This window comes from Aegilops tauschii, chromosome 6 (genome assembly GCF_002575655.3).
Source record: "Aegilops tauschii subsp. strangulata cultivar AL8/78 chromosome 6, Aet v6.0, whole genome shotgun sequence".
NCBI lineage: Eukaryota > Viridiplantae > Streptophyta > Magnoliopsida > Poales > Poaceae > Aegilops > Aegilops tauschii.
In genome coordinates this window covers 122,114,803-122,133,358 of record NC_053040.3, presented here as the reverse complement: position 1 = coordinate 122,133,358, position 18,556 = coordinate 122,114,803, and the positions used below count along the sequence as shown (strand labels likewise).

General features: G+C 52.2%; 1 protein-coding gene across 1 annotated transcript; it reads right to left on the bottom strand.

Moving 5' to 3' along the window:
* Nucleotides 1-1,627: 1,627 nt before the first annotated feature.
* Nucleotides 1,628-2,500, bottom strand: LOC109735806 (auxin-responsive protein SAUR71). Its single transcript, XM_020295010.3, has one exon. It carries the CDS (start codon nucleotides 2,399-2,401, stop codon nucleotides 2,045-2,047), a length of 357 nt encoding a protein of 118 aa, XP_020150599.1. The 5' UTR covers nucleotides 2,402-2,500; the 3' UTR covers nucleotides 1,628-2,044.
* Between the last annotated feature and the right edge of the window lie 16,056 nt (nucleotides 2,501-18,556).

Genomic DNA, 18,556 nt, shown 5'->3' with positions numbered 1-18,556 from the left:
TCGGCATCCTTGCTATCTTTGCCCGGACCAAGCACATTGCTTGCATTCACAAGCTTGCACCTGTGTCAACTCATGATCTCCCCAAATGCAATGCGGTACATAATGTTCCGACGCGGGAATTCGGCGTCGATTTTAAAGGATCTGAACCATCTTCAGTAAAATGACTGGAAAGTTCACCTGAAATTGCCGTGTTCCGAACTCGGATATCAACTGAAAACCAAACCTAGCCCTAACTTGTTTTTTCTACAGTTGCAATGTATTCCCTCGGTTCACAAATATAAGATGCTTTGAATATTTTAATACGGACTAAACTGAGTGAATTGAAATGAGTGAACAAACACACTAAAACTTAAACCATCTTATATTTGTGAACTGAGGGAGTACTTGATGAGAACACTGCTGAAGATACTGCCCAAATTTTGCCGAACAACCTGCGACAGGCCAGTGAGACTGCGATTCATATTCAAGCTGTAACTTTTCTGAATTTTTTGTTTGGTTTGCAATTGCTGTAAAAATGATGATAACCAAAATTTGATGAACAGCCTGTTACAGGCAGAGTCAGAAACGGAGAGTGCAATGCAGATTCAGGATGCAGTGTTTCAGAATTTTTAGCCTGGCTGGAGATATTCTTATTCTTACACCAGATCATATGTACAAATGCTCCAATCATATCTTGTCTGGATGTTCGTAGAAATGCGTTTCTACAGCTGTTCAGAGAGCCGGTCTGACTTTCTTTGGCAGATTCTGCTTTATTCACCATGCTATCTTTGCCCGGACCACTAGCATATCGCTTGCATTACAAGCTTGCAGCAATGTTAATTCATGCTGTCCCCAAATGCAGTGCAATACATAATGCTCCATTACAAGCTTGCACCAATGTTAACTCATGCTCTCCCCAAATGCATTGCAATGCATAATGTTCCCAAGCGGAAACTCGGTGTCGACTTATAAGGATCTGAACTATCTTCAGTAAAATGTCCGCAAAATTCACTTGAGACCGCTGCGTCCCGAACCTGGATATCAACTGAAAACCAAACCAAACCCTAACTCAGTTTCCCTACAATGGCAATGTACTTGATAAGAACACTGCTGAAGATGTTGGCCAAATTTTCCTGAACAGCCTGTGACAAGCCAGCGAGACTGCAGTTCATATCCTGGCTGCAGCATTTTCTTGAATCTTTCGTCTGGCTGAAGATGTTCTCACTCTTACAGCAGATCAGCTGTGCAAATGGTCTAAATGTACTGCTTGAGTGCTTGTCTCGGTGTTAATAAAAGTTGATATCTGCAGTATCCTTTCCTTTATTCGGCATATATCCTGCTTCAAACCAGCAGCACCCTTGCTATCTTTGCCCGGACCACCAACATGGCATCGCTTGCCCAACAGGCCATCACAGCTTGCGCCCCTGTTAACACATCCCCTCCCAAAACGCAGTGCAATTCAGTAAAATGAACCAGAGGATAACAATGTTTTGACCGCCGAAGCCGTCGTCGATTTCAAATAACTGAACAATCTTCTCTAAAATGCGTGAAAATTTCAAGGAATTCATGCATTCCAAACAGATCTCATATGAACCAGAGGATCTCTGATATAAACTGAAACATACATAGAGAAGGAGGGAGACCAATGTAGTGCTAAAAGATCATATTACTAGCTCAGTAAAAATATGGCATGATAGCCTCAGGATCTCATATGGTTAACACCGAACACCTCAAAATCCCTAGCAGAAACTCATACTACTACTACCTCTCTCTCTCTCCCTCACACACGCACGCACACACACACTGAAATCCCTAGAACCAGAGGGGGTGAAAAAGGAACACCCACAGTTCTTCCCATTCAGCTCATGCTCGGCAGTAATAAAAAAATGTTACTACGAAGCTAGGAGATCCCTATCCTAACCCTCGCTCCGGCGACTCCTCTTCGGCCTGCCACTGTATGTACATTGCAGGTCTGCCCAGTGCCCGGGGGTAAATCTGTCAGAAGGGGGGCGAATGAGGGGCAGAGTTCTCCAGCGGCGGGCCGAGAAGGTGCGGAGGCCGGCGCCTAGCACTCGTCGGCGTAGGGGTCGTCGGAGAGGCGGACGAGGAGGCGGCGGAAGTCGGCGACGGGGCAGGGGATGCGGAGCGCGCCGGGGTGGCCGTACCCGTACTCCTGGGCGGCGCGGAGGAGCAGCGCCGCGAAGGCCGGCCGGCCCAGCAGGTCCGCGCGCACCGCGAACCGCTCCACGGGCCCGCCCTCCTCGCCGACGCACACCGGCACGTGCCCCTGCGGCACCTTGGCGCCGCCGGCCGCCGACGCGGCCTGCTTCGGCGCGCGGAGCTGCCGGTACGCCGTGGCGGCGGCCGCGGAGGAGGAGTCGGCCGCGGCGACGCGGGAGAGGCGTCTGAAGAGGCGCTTCATGGCGCTGGAGGCGGCGGCGGGGAGGAGAAAAGCTGGGTTCTTGGCGCTGGGCAGGGAGCGCGCAGGGGTCAAGGCGTTGGTTTGTTTGCAGTGGACGGGGTGGTACTGGGTGGGGGGTGCTGCGGCCCGTCCTACTTTATAGAGGCGTAGGGGGCTCGTTGTCACTTTTCTGCCATTTCTGCCTTTTTTGTGCAGGGGACCTTTTATTCCTTGGTGCAATGTGTTTTTAACAGAAAGGCTACATTTTTGTTTTTTTAACAAGGTACAGATGTAGACGCTCATACATACACAGTACAGTTGATGTAACTACACTCTGCCTTATTACTGTGCACACCCGCTGTAATTTGAGGGATGTTTTTGGACCGTAAAATTTCGAAAAAATTGTAGTGTTTTTGGACCGTAAATAAGTGAATAATTCTATGGAATATATATCATCGATAAGAATATCGTACTAGATCTAACATTAACTCAAATTCCATGCGTCTACAGTGAGTAATTCAATGCGACATCTATAGTGTATTTCTTCATAGTCTCGTGCATCATTTATTTCTATAAAACTCTATTTGCATTTTTCTCATGTGACTTGTTCAAAGACATGAGAATTACCGTGTTTTAAAATTATGTCAGAGTCCACCACACTGACATTCTCACCAAATGGGTGGGTCATTGCAATCCTTCATTTTCCTTGTCGTGTGAATCAAAGGAGGACCTAGAATTTCTACGCAAAAAGTGCAATGCCAAATTCTTTAGTGGCACACTAACATCCTAATTATAACATTTTGTCCCGTTTGACCTTGATTTGAGAGGGTTGGTAGAATGTTTGGATTTCTAACACCAACGTAATCAACTTAACATGGAAAAATGGTAATTTGCGTAAAAAGACTTCAGGTAGAGATAAAGAGAGGGGGAACTGAGTTTCAACCAAATACGCTTCCCCTCCATCGACTTGGGCCCGAATATTTTGGTTGATTGGTCGTGCTGTTGGTATGGGTACTTGTATACATCATCGTCGTAGGCGGACGCGCGGATCAGCCCTCGGGTGCTAGACGAGCAGCACACACATCGACTCGTTTGCCTTCACCATGTGGTTGGCACCACCAAGGCAGAAGTAGGGTCCGCAACCATCGAAATGTAGCCATGTGTAGGATAGATAGAGGAAACTGGACAGGGCATGAGAGTGAGTTTGAGAGGGAGAGAAATTGGGGAAGAAGATGAATATTACATGTTGGCCCGCATAGTATATGAGAGCAAAGATCGATCGGGGGTGGGATTGTTCATTTCCCGATACAACAAACAAGATTTTACTGCCATAAGGTTAGGGTTGGTGGGGTTTGTGAATACATTGTGCCATTTTTAGGGATTGAGTGGTTAAGGTTCATTTTTTGACAAAATCAAAGAACTGTAGCCAAAGATAAACCTACCCCAAAAATGCCCTGCGTACAAGTTCGTCGCTGGTCTCGCGAGTCAGAGGGCGACTAGGGTTTCTCGCCTCTTGCTGAGAGCGCAGCAGGTCTATCCCTGTCTCATGTGGCCTTAAGCCATGGAGACATGGTGGATCTCGGGCCTAGCCGACAAGAGGGCTCCTCCTTGGTTTTAGGGGTCTTTTGTGTGTGTTAGGGTTTGTGTTGTGTTCAGGAACAAGAGGCGGCGACTGCTCCATGGAGATGGAATAAGTTTCTACTTCGCCTAGCCCCCGTACTGGCGATCAACTAGCATCAGCATTAGGCGTGTGGAATTGTGTCTCCGGCAGATCTCACGGGATTTGGTCGACGTTTGTCATCGATGGATCTACATGGATCCAGTACACGTTCGTGTTTCTACAGATTCGATACATGTGATGTACGCTTTCTCTTTATCGACGATGGTTACTGTTCTCATGTGCTCGTCCTACGGGGCCTTATTATGATGACTTTGTGGATGTCTACTACAGTAGGGTTTGTCTGGCTCCGGTAAGAAAGGGGAGATGACGGCGCCACACTTTCGGTTTGCTCCAGTAGTTGAAGTGGCGGCGCCACGGTAGGGGCCAACATGGTCGGCCGCCCCGGGTAGCCAAAATTATGTATACAAAAAAATATGGTTCGTTTTAGTACATGGGCCAATACATGTGGGGATTTGCACGGGAGGCACACAGTGTTGGGGAACGTAGTATTTCAAAAAAAAATCATACGATCACGCAAGATCTATCTAGGAGAAGCATAGCAACGACGGGGAGAGTGTGTTTACGTACCCTCGTAGACCGAAAGTGGAAGCGTTTAGTAACGCGGTTGATGTAGTCGAACGTCTTCGCGATCCAACCGATCCAAGTACCGAACGCGCGGCACCTCTGCGATCTGCACACGTTCAGCTCGGTGGCGTCCCTCGAACTCTTGATCCGGTTGAGGCCGAGGGAGAGTTTCGTCAGCACGACGGTGTGGTGACAGTGATGATGAAGTTACCGGTGCAGGGCTTCGCCTAAGCAGTACGACGATATGACCGAGGTGTAAAACTGTGGAGGGGGGCACCGCACACGGCTAAAGATCAACTTGTGTGTCTATGGGGTGCCCCCCTCCCCCGTATATAAAGGAGGGGAGGAGGAGGCCGGCCGGCCCTAGGGGGCGCGCCCAAGGGGGGAGTCCTACTCCAAGTAGGAAACCCCCCCCCCCCCTTTTCGTAGTCCAAGTAGGAGAAGAAGGGGAAAGAGGAGAGAAGATAAGGAAGGATGGGGGCACCGCCCCCTCCCCTTGTCCTATTCAGACTGGGCAAGGGGGGGCGCCACCTCTGGCCGGCCCTCTCTCTTCTCCACTAAGGCCCATTGTGGCCCATTAATCCCCCGAGGGATTCCGGTAACCCCCCGGTACTCCGGAAAATACCCGATACACATCGGAATCATTCCGATGTCCGAATATAACCTTTCAATATATCAATCTTTATGTCTCGAAGTCATTGATATGATGAAAAGGTCTGATGTTTTTTGCAGTTGTGGCAGTCTCGCTAATCTTGCTCTCAAGTTGGTTGAAACTAAGGAACATTTACACTTTTCTTTGGTTTACCGACTCATCACACTTGCTTTGACTTTGCCAGTAGCGATGGCATCTGTTGAAAGAGTTTTCTGAGACATTAATATCATTAAGACAGATTTGAGAAATAAGATATCTGATGATTGGTTGAATGATATGATGATATGCTATCTAGAGCGAGGTATATTTGCTGGAATTGATGACAAGAAGATCATAGAACATTTTCACAGCTTGAGAGACCGTAGAGGCCATCTACCAAACCCTTCCCGTATACTTACGACTTAGGGTAAATACTTTTGTTATCTGTTTCAAACTATTTGCTTACTTGTTCCTATACATGTATTGATATCAGCTTGTTCACCTGTTGTAGGTATCTATTAGTCATGGAGTTCGACATTTTGGGCCATGGAATCAATTATTCAAGCAGCGGGAGTCCAAGTTAGTAGTTATGTCATATGTGTGACATTTACGTTATATTTTGTGATTTTAGGTGGTTACAACCTAGTTCTCGAGAATCTTGAACTGTTCTGAATCATTGGTCATGTAAATTTTCGAGTGCATCTAGCTTCATATTTGAATTTTATAAGGTTTGGTTCAGCGGACTTGCATTCGTCAATCAAAATTTTTATTCCTTCAATGTTTCGCCCCGGCTAAGTTCAATTCTTAGATCCGCCACTGAGTAGTTGTAGTCGTACATGGGTGATCTACGGACCTGGATGTAATTTCTGGTGTTCTTTGTACTCCCATATATACCGATAAACAAACCGGAAGTTTCCCCCTGAAAATAAAAGGTTCAATATCTGCGGGCCCTACCATTTCAAAGCTCAAAACAAAGCCCACTCTGCATACAACAAATGTGATGTTCTATCACTTTACCGCGAGTCAGTGAATTACAACCGTGTTTCGTCAAATTGTGACCGTTTCGAATTTCAAACTTCAAAGTAGCCAAACTAGCGCGGGGAAAGCTACGCGTGAGCCTAGCAATTGGACTGAAGGGGCGGGAGTGGAGTTGGAGGCGAGAGCGGGGAGCGGAACGCGCGGGTACCGATCTGTGTACCCGGCGGGTACGGGGGACAAAAAGCCGGTGCGCCGGACCCCCATCGTCGTGCCCACCTCCTGCGCGCGCCTTTAACCCCCCACCCACCCGAGGGAGTGCGGTCGGTCTCGCAGGCCCCGAGCCCGACCCCGACCGACCGGTGCGATCCGCCCGCACGAGCTGAGGTGGGCCGCTGCCGTCACCCGTCACCCGGCCCGCGCGGGCGCGTGCCGTGACCGGACGCCGCACCGGCCTCGCTCGCACCCGTCCGTAGACCGGCTCGTACGGAACGGTTGGTCCGCGACCCGACCGCGACAGCAGGCACGGAAGAGCTCGCTCGCTCGGTGGAGCCTCGGAGAGCGACGTGCAGGCGGGCCTACCACCCGGAATACCGTACGCTACGCGACCACGCGCTGCTTCGTTTTTCTCCGTTGGCCTGGAGATATTTCGATGCATGTTCCAATTTTTCAAATATGCGTGCATATTTCTGATGGCTTTCTACGCCCGTGCGCGTCCGCTGACACTGGGGTGTTTGGTTCAGGGACTTTTAGTCCCAAAGACTAGAAAAAGTCCCTAAAAAGTTTCTAAAACCAAACGGGAGGGACTTTTTCTACAGGAACTACAAAAGACTCTACTACAGAGTCTTTTTTGATTAGTCCCTGGGACTAGAAAAAGTCCTAGACTTCTGAACCAAACACCCCCTAAACAGTCACGTCTTAAATAATGCATTTCATAGCTGGATACTTTAAATTAGAAATCTCAACTCTATATTACTACGTGCAATGTAAAGTGATCGTTAAGCGAAGCTCGTCCGGTTTCACCATGTCCGTGTTCGACGGCCGGCTGCGCTCCTCAGAGTGTTGGTCCGGTCGTCGGTAAAGCTGAGTAGGGCATGGGACACTAGCCGGCTCATGGGACTCAAGGTGCCGCCGTCTTCCATGCCCTACTTTTTTCTCGTCGGAGCCCGATACCCGAACGGTGTTGGTCGACGTCAGATTAATGATGGATCCTTCCTGGGACGAGTCGGCACCACGACGCGGTTACGGCGCCCGGACTGATGCATCATACGGGGCGCCGAAGAATGCGACTCCGCCTCGCCGACGTCCACCGCTGTGAGGGCTGCCGCCGCTTCCCGTGCCCGCTGCCTTGCACGGCGGGCACGCCGTGCCATGTTTGAGTCGGATGACGCCCATGCTGCTCGGCGAGCCAACGAGGGGTTGCGCGTCCGTCACCGCGTTCGTACGCCAGGCGGACTGCACCACCTCCGGTGAGGCAGCGACGGCACACCTAGCATCGGATCCGTGCGCAATTTTGCCAGACGAAATGGACTCCCAACGGAAGGAGTCCGAGCGCTGCCGTGCATGGGCCTCCTACCGAGAGCGGCGGAGTGCAAGCTGGACGGCCATCTTCTCCTCGGGGCCGCGTGGGATGAGTTCGGATTGACAGATCTGGAGGTGAAGGATTCGGATCAGCTACCCGCCATGCTGGATGTTCCACACCGGCCATGGCCAGCAAACGGCCAACGATCCCATCAGTATAGATGTACACCTGTACGCTAGGCCGCCGTCAGTACGCTCGCCCGATCAGGTGATCGATCGCCGCACGTCTCCCTGCTGGTGGCACACGGCCACGCGCGTGAAGTCAACTCGCCGAGATCAATCTGTTGGATTGACCGGCTGCGTACTGATTCCGATTGCTTCTTCCAATCTCATCAAAAACCATGCCGCAGTCGGCTGCATCTCCAACTTGATACTTCTTGTGGATCAACAATTCAGAGCCTCCGAATAACCTAGCTCATGATACCACTTGTTAGAATAAACCGAGGCATACCGTAGATCATCTGAGGACCAAGCAATCACACGAGCACGACACAGAGATTTGTTAATGAGGTTCACAGATATGGCTACAGGCTACATCCCCCGGGCCTGACTATGAGCGCTTCTCCCCATGATACTGCGACAATACCGCACCCGGTCGCCCTGGACGCCGGTACATGCCACCGGCTTCCCCTGCGTTCTGTGCTATTATGTTGGCATAGGTTACATCGTGTATCTATCCTTGCTATATATGAGAGGCCTAGGATACAAGTGTTCTACTAGGACATGACTCCATATCCTATCTAAACACAATACAACTGCAAGTCCAACTGTAACCTACGTTGTACACTATATTCGACACAACTCCAACACCGGAGACGACCGGAGATCGCCCGATGGATGGGCCATGATGGCCGGGGACAACGTGGCGGACGTTCCCGGACATCCTATTCTCGCCTCATATTTGGGTTGGATACTAGAGGTACCAGTCACCCTAGGCGTTTAAGCCTGTTTAAGACGTCCGTCTGGATCGCATTTTTCTGACCGGTCAGTGACCGGGTTGTCCGCCGGACATATGAGACGGGGTCGGGCGTCCGGTTGTAGATGCTCTTAGCTGCCGTGACGCGTCGCCCCTCCTCTCGATTGAATCCGTGTGTACAGTGCAGCAGCACGTAGCCATCAGTGCTGCGGTAGAGCTTGTTCTGGGCCGGCATGTGGCATTTACGCGTGGGTATTTCTGGCCGCGCAGCCGAGTAAACGCGCTGTTCCGATCGGACCAGACGCTTTGCTGTGTCCACCTAATTTTGTTTCTGGCAAGAAGAAGCAAGATGCTCGCACCAAATTCGCTGGGACGATCGAACGGGCTGGCTGCTTCTCCGTTCGGGGCTACGTACGTGCATGCCTGAATTCCATGTGCGGTTACGTGGCTTGCATCGGAGATTTCAGGCAGGATGTGGCTCACGAAATTGGTTAGACCGGTACGTCCTCCCTGCCTAGCTAGCTCCTATAAACACAGCCATGATACTATGATAGGTCACATACGGATCGCCAAGTGCTTATAACCTGTTAATAACCATCATGTTAGTTTGTCCCACTCGGTCACAAATCAAAGCCGGTGGAGCTACGCATGAGACCTGACAGGTCATGTTGTTAAGTAGCTAGCTAGTAGCCTGTCGGTATCGACGGATTAACTGATCTGAGCACCGGCGCTACCAGGGCATCATCATCATCATTTCGTGAATTAATGGCTTGGGACTGCCGTGTGCCGTGCCGTGGTACGTGTACGTCCGTACGTGAGTACGTCCGGCGATCCATCCCCGACACGGTGGCCCATGCACGCATCCACTGCTCGATCGTGAATTGAAGGCGGTCCTCCATGTGTCGTGCCCGCGCTATGGAGCTAGCAGCGGCAGCTCAGCTCAAGTAGGGGTACGGGCTGCCTCCCAACTGTCCCGTACGCCAGCGGTACGTGCCGGTGCCAGTAGGAGCATCGGTCCAGCGTAGTGGTATGATGGCGTGCCACTGCCGGTATACTGCTGCTGCTCCGGCCAGCACATGAGATGATGAGCATATGGATCAATGGATGCATGCATGCATGCGTCCCTGTCACGGCGCACTTATGACGTGCCACGCGCGCGTGTACCGCACTGTAATACGCTAGTATCGTTCATTCGTTCCATTTTTCTTTCGGCCGAGGCGATATTAAAATTGAAATAAATAAAAAGAAAAAGAAAACATGATGAGATGGTGCTGTGGCCGTACAGTCCGGCATGGCGGGTCCACGCGTGTACGCCACCGCTTTCTCCACCGTCGGCCCAACTGTTTAATCGTCTTCTTCTTCAAAAATAATTAAAAACAAAATTGTTTGGCCTTTGGTCGTCCCGCCTGCGCCGTTTGGTCTCCGCTCCGGCCACCCGACGGCGACCTGCCGTGGATGGAGAGGAAAGCAAGCTCTCCACGCGTGCCAGCCTAATCTAAAGCTAGCTGAACAAGTTAACCAAAAGAAGCTTATCATGTTGGTTAGGGAGACGCGCGTACATTCATTTCGTTCACCGGAGTGGATCTCGCCTCTCGTGTACTCTACTACTTCCTTCATTCGGAAATACTTGTCGTCAAAATGATAAAGAGGATGTATTTAGATGTATTTTAGTTCTATATACATCCTTTTTTTCATTTTAAAGACAAGTATTTTTGGACGGAGGGAGTACTATACGAGTCTTCCGCCGTGGAAAGCGACGCGCGACTTCCGAGGCCGTCCGGCACGTTCGCTGCGCGTGGCTCGGCCATCATCGTCGTCGCCGAGAAATCTCTACTCGGAGTAGGAGTGTGATGGATGGAACACAAGACCTTGAGAGCGGGATACGAAGAGATACGGGGCGCATCTTTTGATCTTGGCGATCCAGTGAAAGGCACGTCGATAGACGAGCGACGAGGACACGAGGCACAATCAAAATGTTTCGCGCTTTTCTTTCTGCTCACAGTCCAATTTTCTTGTATGCTCCCTGGCTAAGTCAAAGCCGGGGATTGTACTGTGTTGTCTTGCAGAGGATCTGGTCGATGGATCGATCCGTGTATGGAGTACGTACACGCGAGCTGTTGAGGAATACACCGAGCAGTTGTTTGTTTGGTTCCTGAGGGCCGAGTGAGAGCGATAGAAGCATATACGTGTCTGCCTCCGTGGATTTTTCGTCTTCCTTTTCGAACCTTCGAGGATGCAAGATGCCGCTCCTTCCCGTGGGCAACAGAGGCGGCGTCGTCAATGGCACGTACATCAGCGTCGCTCCTATTTTCCACCGGCCTGGAATTGCCGAAACACGCAATGCGAGCTCGTCTGATTTTGTTCCGGACCTCTTCAGCCTGGCTAGATATTCCGTTTCCACGCTCGATCGGCGCCCTGTCCTGACGCGTGTCCCGTTGATTCGCGTGCGTGCGTGCGTGCAGACAGGCAAACCTCGGTCCATGACCTTCTTGTTTGTCCGTTCCGAGCCGGAAGGTTCTGAAGGATTTTTCATTTTCGTTGGGCGACGGAGGATTTGAAAGATTCAGCAGCGATTTTTCTGAAAAATATCTCGACCCGTATAAGTGCTTCTTCTTTTCTTGTCGCAGCCTGCGTGATGGGCGCACCACCGTCCCGTCCCGGGCGGAAGAGTCGCGGGATCGGCGACGTCGACTCCTTGTCTGCAATCCCGGCTGACGCGGATCCGTGCATGCATGCATTTCACCGGCGATTCCGGCACGATGCTCAAGCCATGCAGGTGTGCGTGCTAGTGCTAGCGATCACGGGCGACGCATGGGAATGGCCACTGCACCTGCAGCAGTGCACCGCCTAGGCAAATGCTTAAACAAACTTATTTGCACCGTCGTTGTATGGCGGCTGCAGACTGTGCGCAAGTCCACGTGGGACCCATACCGTACTGTCCGGAATCACCATCGTGCTCGAGCACGGCCACTATTCAACCACAGCCCTCGCTTTCTCCCACCAATTTTTCTTTTCAAATAAGCAGCCAGCCATGGAAGATCGCGCGCAGACGATTTTCTTCCGCTTTTCATGGCTTTGCTCGTTCGGTATACTTTTCACGGCCGCTTTCCGACCCGGCCTGCCATAGTTAGTTACAGGAGCAGTACTATTTAATTCAAGAAGGTTATCATAACATTTTCCTTAAAGGCTATCATATCATGTTCGTTATCGAGTGTACTTTTTGTTTGTCTTCTCTTCGTACGGGTTAGAATTAACTAAGCCAGCATCATCTCGGTGTGGGACTAGATTATATGCTCCTCCAAAAGATCGTTGGCGCTCCTTTACCGTACCACGGCACGTACCCACGGGAGTGCGCAGTCCACGCCTGGAAAGCGACGCGCGGCGGCCCCCGACCCAAGCTCCCGACTTGGGTCGCCATCGCCGTAGAAAAGGAGAGCTGAACGATCGAGCTAGTAGTGCACAACTTCTTTCCGAGCGGAAGGCACGTCGGCCGAGCACCGTTTTCAAGGTTTAAAAATGCCAGGGTTGTGCTTCCCGGTCAGACTTGGGTAGTGTAGGAACGTTTGCTTTCGAGAAGGTCGGTCCGTTTGTTGGCCGATGGGGGTTGGAGGCTTGGAGCGCGCAGGGCGACGATGCTTTTTGGAATGATGACTACGGTGCAGTCGACTGGTTTTTTATTTATTTTGGGTTAGTCGAATCAACGTGAAGCGTTAGATGAAAAACGAAAACGCCAGATTATCTCTTCTACTTTGAACCGTTTCTTTCTGAAAATATATCGTCTGCCCTCGCATTCTTCTTACTCCGGCGCCCGCGGCCGGCACGAGGGCGGCCGCGCTCCCGCGCCAGCCTCACCGGCCCGCCCTCAATTATGTTTTCAAATAAAATAGTTGAAACTGGAATTCAACTAGCTCATATAATCTAGTTGCCTTTTTTTTCTTGCAAATGACCAGTTGTCCACTTTACTCGTCCCTAGATGCTTAATTAAATCTTTCTTGAGCTGCTAATGTGTTGCTCGATGTCATATTTGTTGTTGCATTTGAACGAACTCATCAAACATGAGCGGGTTCCAATGTGTGCTTGGATACGATCAAACGTGGCCGAACTCATCAAACGTGAGTATTCACTGTGCCATGGTGAACTCCGACAACATGGACCCACCCAAAATCGAGTTGGAGCCCGCACATTCTGACAATTCTGCCAATCCTCCCGCGCGCAAGCTTGAAGCTCACGCTGCATCCGCCCTGATCGCCACCGTCTGATGGTCTGGAGTGTGAAAAGATGGGTGATCCTGCCCACCTTCGGGGACAGAATACGATGATGTTTGAGTATTTTCTCCAGATGCATCAGCAGATTAACAATCGAAAAACTCATGACCAGCTTCGGATTCATAGCATTTGTTGGTCTTTTATATGGACAGCTAAAACATGTGTGCGAATTTGAATCCAAACTAGAACTGTTTTATTTTCTTTGAATGGTTGAACTATTATATTTATATTTGAATTATTTTTATAAATGTAATTATTTCCGATGCTGCGGGTATATGAAAATGATTCGATGGCAAGCACCGCGTCCGTTGTCCACAGTATATCCTTTTGGTGATCCGCGTTGAAGTTCTCTCAATATTTTCCGGAAAACATCCGCAGTGGTTCTCCTCCGATACTCGATTCATTTATTTGGCTCCATTCCAGGCATGGGTACCGGGGACATCGATTCGTGTCTAGCTCTATGGATGCAATAACTTTGCTGTTCCTGTGGCGTAGAGCAGCTGCGTCAAGACTACGGGACAGTGAGCGTTGGCCTTAATTCTACATTTCCACAGGCTTTGATATGTCGAGACACGCAGAATCTTGTCTGGTTTTCACCTTTTCACATCTTCCACGCTCGACCGGTTCTCTAGCGCGACGCGCGTCATGCTTATTTCCGCATAGCTTATCTTTCGCCACTTATCAGCGGGCGCCTATTTCTGGCCGTGCATTCGGTCGATCGCACCCGTTGTCTGTTCCGAACCGGATGCTGAGGATCCAACGGAGCGTGTGTTCCAGACGTTGTGAAAATATCATGGAAGTGTGGAAGGGTCGCCGGATCGGCGACGGCGAGCCCGACGTGCGGTGCGATGCGCGGGTCGGCCGTTGAGACGACATGCATGCGTCGACGCATCTCGCCGGCGATTCCAGCGGATCGATCACGGTTCACGGGCGAGGAGATTGGGATCTGGAGCACCGGGTGCCGTACTGCACCGCCTAGTATATGCCACTCCTTAAACAAACCGCTCTGTGCTTTTACCTGCCCCTGGCCTCACGTAGTCCAAACATGGTGACTGCTGAGTAAGCATTCCACCATCGTTGGAACGACGGCACGAGGCGGTAAAGTGCCTGCCAGTCCAGTGGGACACGCACCGTGCAATCCGGAATCACGGGCACGGGCTCGATCGTGCACGGCCACTTCATTGTTCTCAGCCATCGTTTTCTCGCACAATTGTTTTTTAAGAAGACATAGGGGATAGTGCAGATAAGTTCAGTCGGGTTTCCATGTTTATGTTCGGCCTTATGCTGCTTCGCAACCTGTGTTCTGTAGACTTTTGACGCCTGCCACAGTTGCTTGTAGACTGTAGTAGAATTATAATTAATCAAAACGCAAGCTAGGTTATCATATCACTTGTCTTGAGGGTTATCATACTTCCGTACCGTTTGATTATTGGTTTACTTTGCTACTACACCGGTTGCAACTAACTAACGACGCGTTTGGTTTCGACTCAGGTAACGCAATGGGTTTCGGTATGAAGAAGCGCTGCTTCCGATTTGCTTTTATGGAATACTGGCTTTGTTTGGTTCGTGCGCTTCTGTCCGGTTTCCTAATCACCTCCCGCTCGTCTGTTTTCGATTCTGCGAAGCCCCGTATCGGAAACCGCGGCCAGGTAATACGTAGTACGCGAACCAAACGTAATCTGCCGTTTCGGAAAGCGTGGGGATCGGAAACCGCGGCCAAATCGTCGAAACAAACGCGTCGTTCGGTACGTGGATTTTTCTATAACGCATTTTGGTACGGAGCTAGTGCTGGTATAGTTTCTCTTCCGTACCACGGCATGTGTGCAACCCTCGCGAAAATGCGCGGTCCTTGCCTCGATAACGACGCGCAGGGCGGGGCCATGGATCGAAGCTCCCTATGTTGGTCGCTCCGTCGCGATCGCCGAGTGACACAGCAGTCCGGCCTTTCGACGCAGAAAAGGAGAGCTGAAGAGTCAAGTCTCGAGTGCACCTATACTGAAAGCCACGTCGACCAACATAGTTTTCCTGCACTGCACGCTCCATTGAAAATGCAGGAGTATTCCTTTCTAGTCAAAGCTGGGTGTAGTCGACATTGCTTCCGAGAAGATGGGTCGAGGCCACGCGTGATTTTCCACGGCCAGAGCGAGAGCGATAGCAATATGTACGTGCCCGCGTGTGCTGCTAGTCAACTACTCCCTCCATTTTAAAATAGATGACCCAACTTTAATACAAAGTTAGTATAAAGTTGGGTCATCTATTTTAAAACGGAGGCACCCTGATGCATGACCTTACCAGAGAACGGCCAAGTCGAGTGCCGGTGTCAAAAATTCAGTTGGAGGTGTCATGATATTCAGTTGGAGGTGTCTGAAAATTTCTATTTCGTTTGCACTGCATAAATGTTGATTTTGCCTTACAGATGGGGGAGGTGTGGTTGCTTAGGCTCATTGCCACCCACCATATGCATTGCATCCGCGTCGCCATCGCCATCGCCATCTACCCTCTCCTCCTCGTCCAGACAGACAGGCAGATTCCTGGTTCCTGGCACGACCCCTATCTTGTGAGCTAACGGGTCCACTAGGACCTTGGAGGCACGAGAGCGGTATTTAGACGACCTAGCTCGCTGTCTGGGATCTTCTGAACATGCCTCGTCCATCGCCCAAAGCAGGATCTCGATTGGAAGAGTCGAACGGCTGGGAATCATCAGCGCAAGCTCCTGTTTTGTCGCTACGGACGTCACGCCCGTTGCACCATGAAAGCCCACGCACTGGGAAGCAGCCGAGACAAAGCACAATGTCCAACATCACATTCCACCACCGGAGACTTCAGGAGCACCCAAGACAACACCTTCATGAAGGGGGTGATGTCGTGACGCCGTCGTTGTCTGGTCTGGCGAACCGGACCTAGGGTTTTCCTCGACGCTCAAGGGGCATGGTAGAGAGGCCATAGAAGCGCCTTCAAGAAGGGAACGACACGCGCGGGTGTCGCCAGTACCGGCATTGGCAAGTCAAGCAGGGCTTTTGCCTGGCCTGAGACCGAACAATCCCAAAGAAGCCGCCGGAGTTGGAGATGTGGGTTGGAGAATGCTGGCTGGAGCAGCCACCACAGGAAGGAGAGACGCGCCCACTGGACCCACCACCACTTAGTGCCGCCCTCGTTGCAGGCACCCGAGCAACCACAGCCAAATCTGGGCAGAGAAGACCCGGGCCTGCCGCCACCAGCACCAAGCAGCCAGCACGCAAAGAGTCGTGGCTAGGTCATTCCGCCGGGATAGACGCCGGAACTAGGGCAAGGACTGGCCGCAGCATGCGCCCGAGGTTGGTGGTCGACAGTGGAAGCGAGCAGACGGAGGACGGGGTTGGATCCCCACTGTAAACGCCCACCAGGCTACAAACCACCGAACCACCAGGGGAAGCGGGGATGCTGGTGGCTGCAAATGGTGCAGCCTGGTGGAGAGGGGGCTGGGAAGGGGTCCACAGCAGCGTCGAACAGGTACGCAGTCGGCGGCTCCTTAGTGGAGCCATGGATCTGGCCAGGGGATGGACCAGAGGGATGGTGACCCAGAAGTAGAGGTAATCGGGCCATGGAAGAAGAGAGAAGGACGGAGAAAAGTGGCCAGAGGAGGAGGCCACGCAAGCTCAGATGACCGACGCGGCAATTGGAGCCTGGCGATGTGCCCTGCATGAGCTTCGTCCACAGGAGCCTCTGGTGGTGGCGTGGTGGGAGGGAGGTGGTGGGTAGGGTTCCTCGTGTCGTCCGAGGAAGGCGACACGGGGGAGGGGGGTTAGGGAATATAAAACTTATTGTTGCCTGTGATGAAATGAAATTTCTGGTAGAAGATGGGACTGATCAATGACTTCTTGATGAATTGCTGTTCATATTTACGTTCGTCGATCAATCGCTCCGTCACCGACAAGGTGTCCCATGCAACATAATGCACTGCTCAGCAATCGGAAGCGTATATATCATGCATGTGCTCAGCTAGCTACATACTGTTGCTCGTGAAGATGGCGCCCGCGCATGCACGTAGGTATACGTAACACGTACGTGCGCACGTGCTTCCTTGCATGGATATGTCTGTCGACTGCATCACTGGCATGCCGCAGTTATTACGTGCCGCGTGTACATCACTGTAATCACACTGATGGAGCGAGTTGTGATTTTCTTTCCACCGCCCAGGAAAAGGCTAAGCTGCGTTTACTGTAGTGGATGCTGCCGTGCTCGAGCGAGGAGGCGAGACAACGAAAGAAAAACAATGTAGTACATAATCAAGCAAGCCCGACTATGCAAGCAGCAAACTGTCAGCAAGCCCAACTGCGTCCCGCACCGTACATGCCAGAATCACGGGCCATGTACGTAAGAACATCACCACGTCCCGGGGCACCTCGGTCGGTTCCAATTGGCAAGCACGTCCTCTCGTACTGGCTCGTCTTTGCGAAAAGCAGATCCACTAATAACCAAGCTTATCATGTTTGTTTACTATGCTCTCCCGTTCCTCCCAAAGCTGCGTGTTTGCGCATTCTGGCACAAGTGGCAGCGAAAGGGCACATATTTGTTCCTTCTCGGGCACGTCCCTTCCGTACCACGGCATGTACGTACCAGATGAAATTCGTAGTCCGTCGAAAGACGAAAGCGGCGCGGGCCTTTCGTGGCTACCCGGTGGCCGGCGTGCAAGCCCAAGGGATAGTGGTCTAAGAGCATCTCCAGCCGCGGCTCCAACAGACCTTTTTCAGACGTTTTTGCCGCGCCGGCGTCTAAAAATCGGCACAGTCACGCCGACAGAAACCTTTTTTCGTCGGCTTGGGCCGAAATTGGCGCCGGCGGCACCAGACCGAACCCGGCGCGCTGAGGGGCTAGGGGTTTTGGCCCGAAAACGCGGTGGGCCCGCCTAGTCAGCGACACGCGCCCCGTCTTCCCCAGAACGCCTCGATTTCCCGCGGGGGAATCAATGACAAGGTTGCCGTCGGTCAGCCTTGCCATTGATTCCTCACGAGCGGCGCGTCACGGGCTGCCTGGCGCGGCGACGCCTCCCCTTCCGGCATGCGTTCACACTGCGCCTGGGGCTATAAAAACCAGAGGCTTCCCTCGCCGCTGGCCACCCAGTCCGCCGTGCCCAAACCAGCCGCCGTCCCTCCCTTCCGCCGACGAGCACTGCCGCTCTCCCCTTCCCTCCTTCTCTCCATGGCGGAGCGCTTCCCCGGCGACGCCGTGGCGGACAACGGCTTCGGCCGCCGCTCTCTCCAGGAGTGCGAATCGTGGCTGCTCTTCGAGGCGAACATCCCGGCACTGCCGGACATGCACGCCGGGCCGACGGGGTGGAAGCTCAGTAACGGCGGCGTCCCCATCCCCCCCCCCCCCCCCCCCCCCCCCGTGCCCGACGTCGACGCGCCCCCTGGCTTCTTCGCCGCCGAGGTCGACCGCGTGCGGTCGTCCTTGTCGCAGGAGCAGCGCGCCCTGCCCCAGTACGCTGCCGACAACAACGCCGCGTGGGCGGACTACTTCCAGCGGCGGCAGGCGCAACGGCTGGCGTCCACGAGCGGGGCGCCGGTGGTCGGCGGCGTGAAGA

Bases quoted from the DNA above. Each gene is read 5' to 3' on its own strand.
- LOC109735806 (XM_020295010.3), bottom strand. From the start codon at position 2,401: ATGAAGCGCCTCTTCAGACGCCTCTCCCGCGTCGCCGCGGCCGACTCC.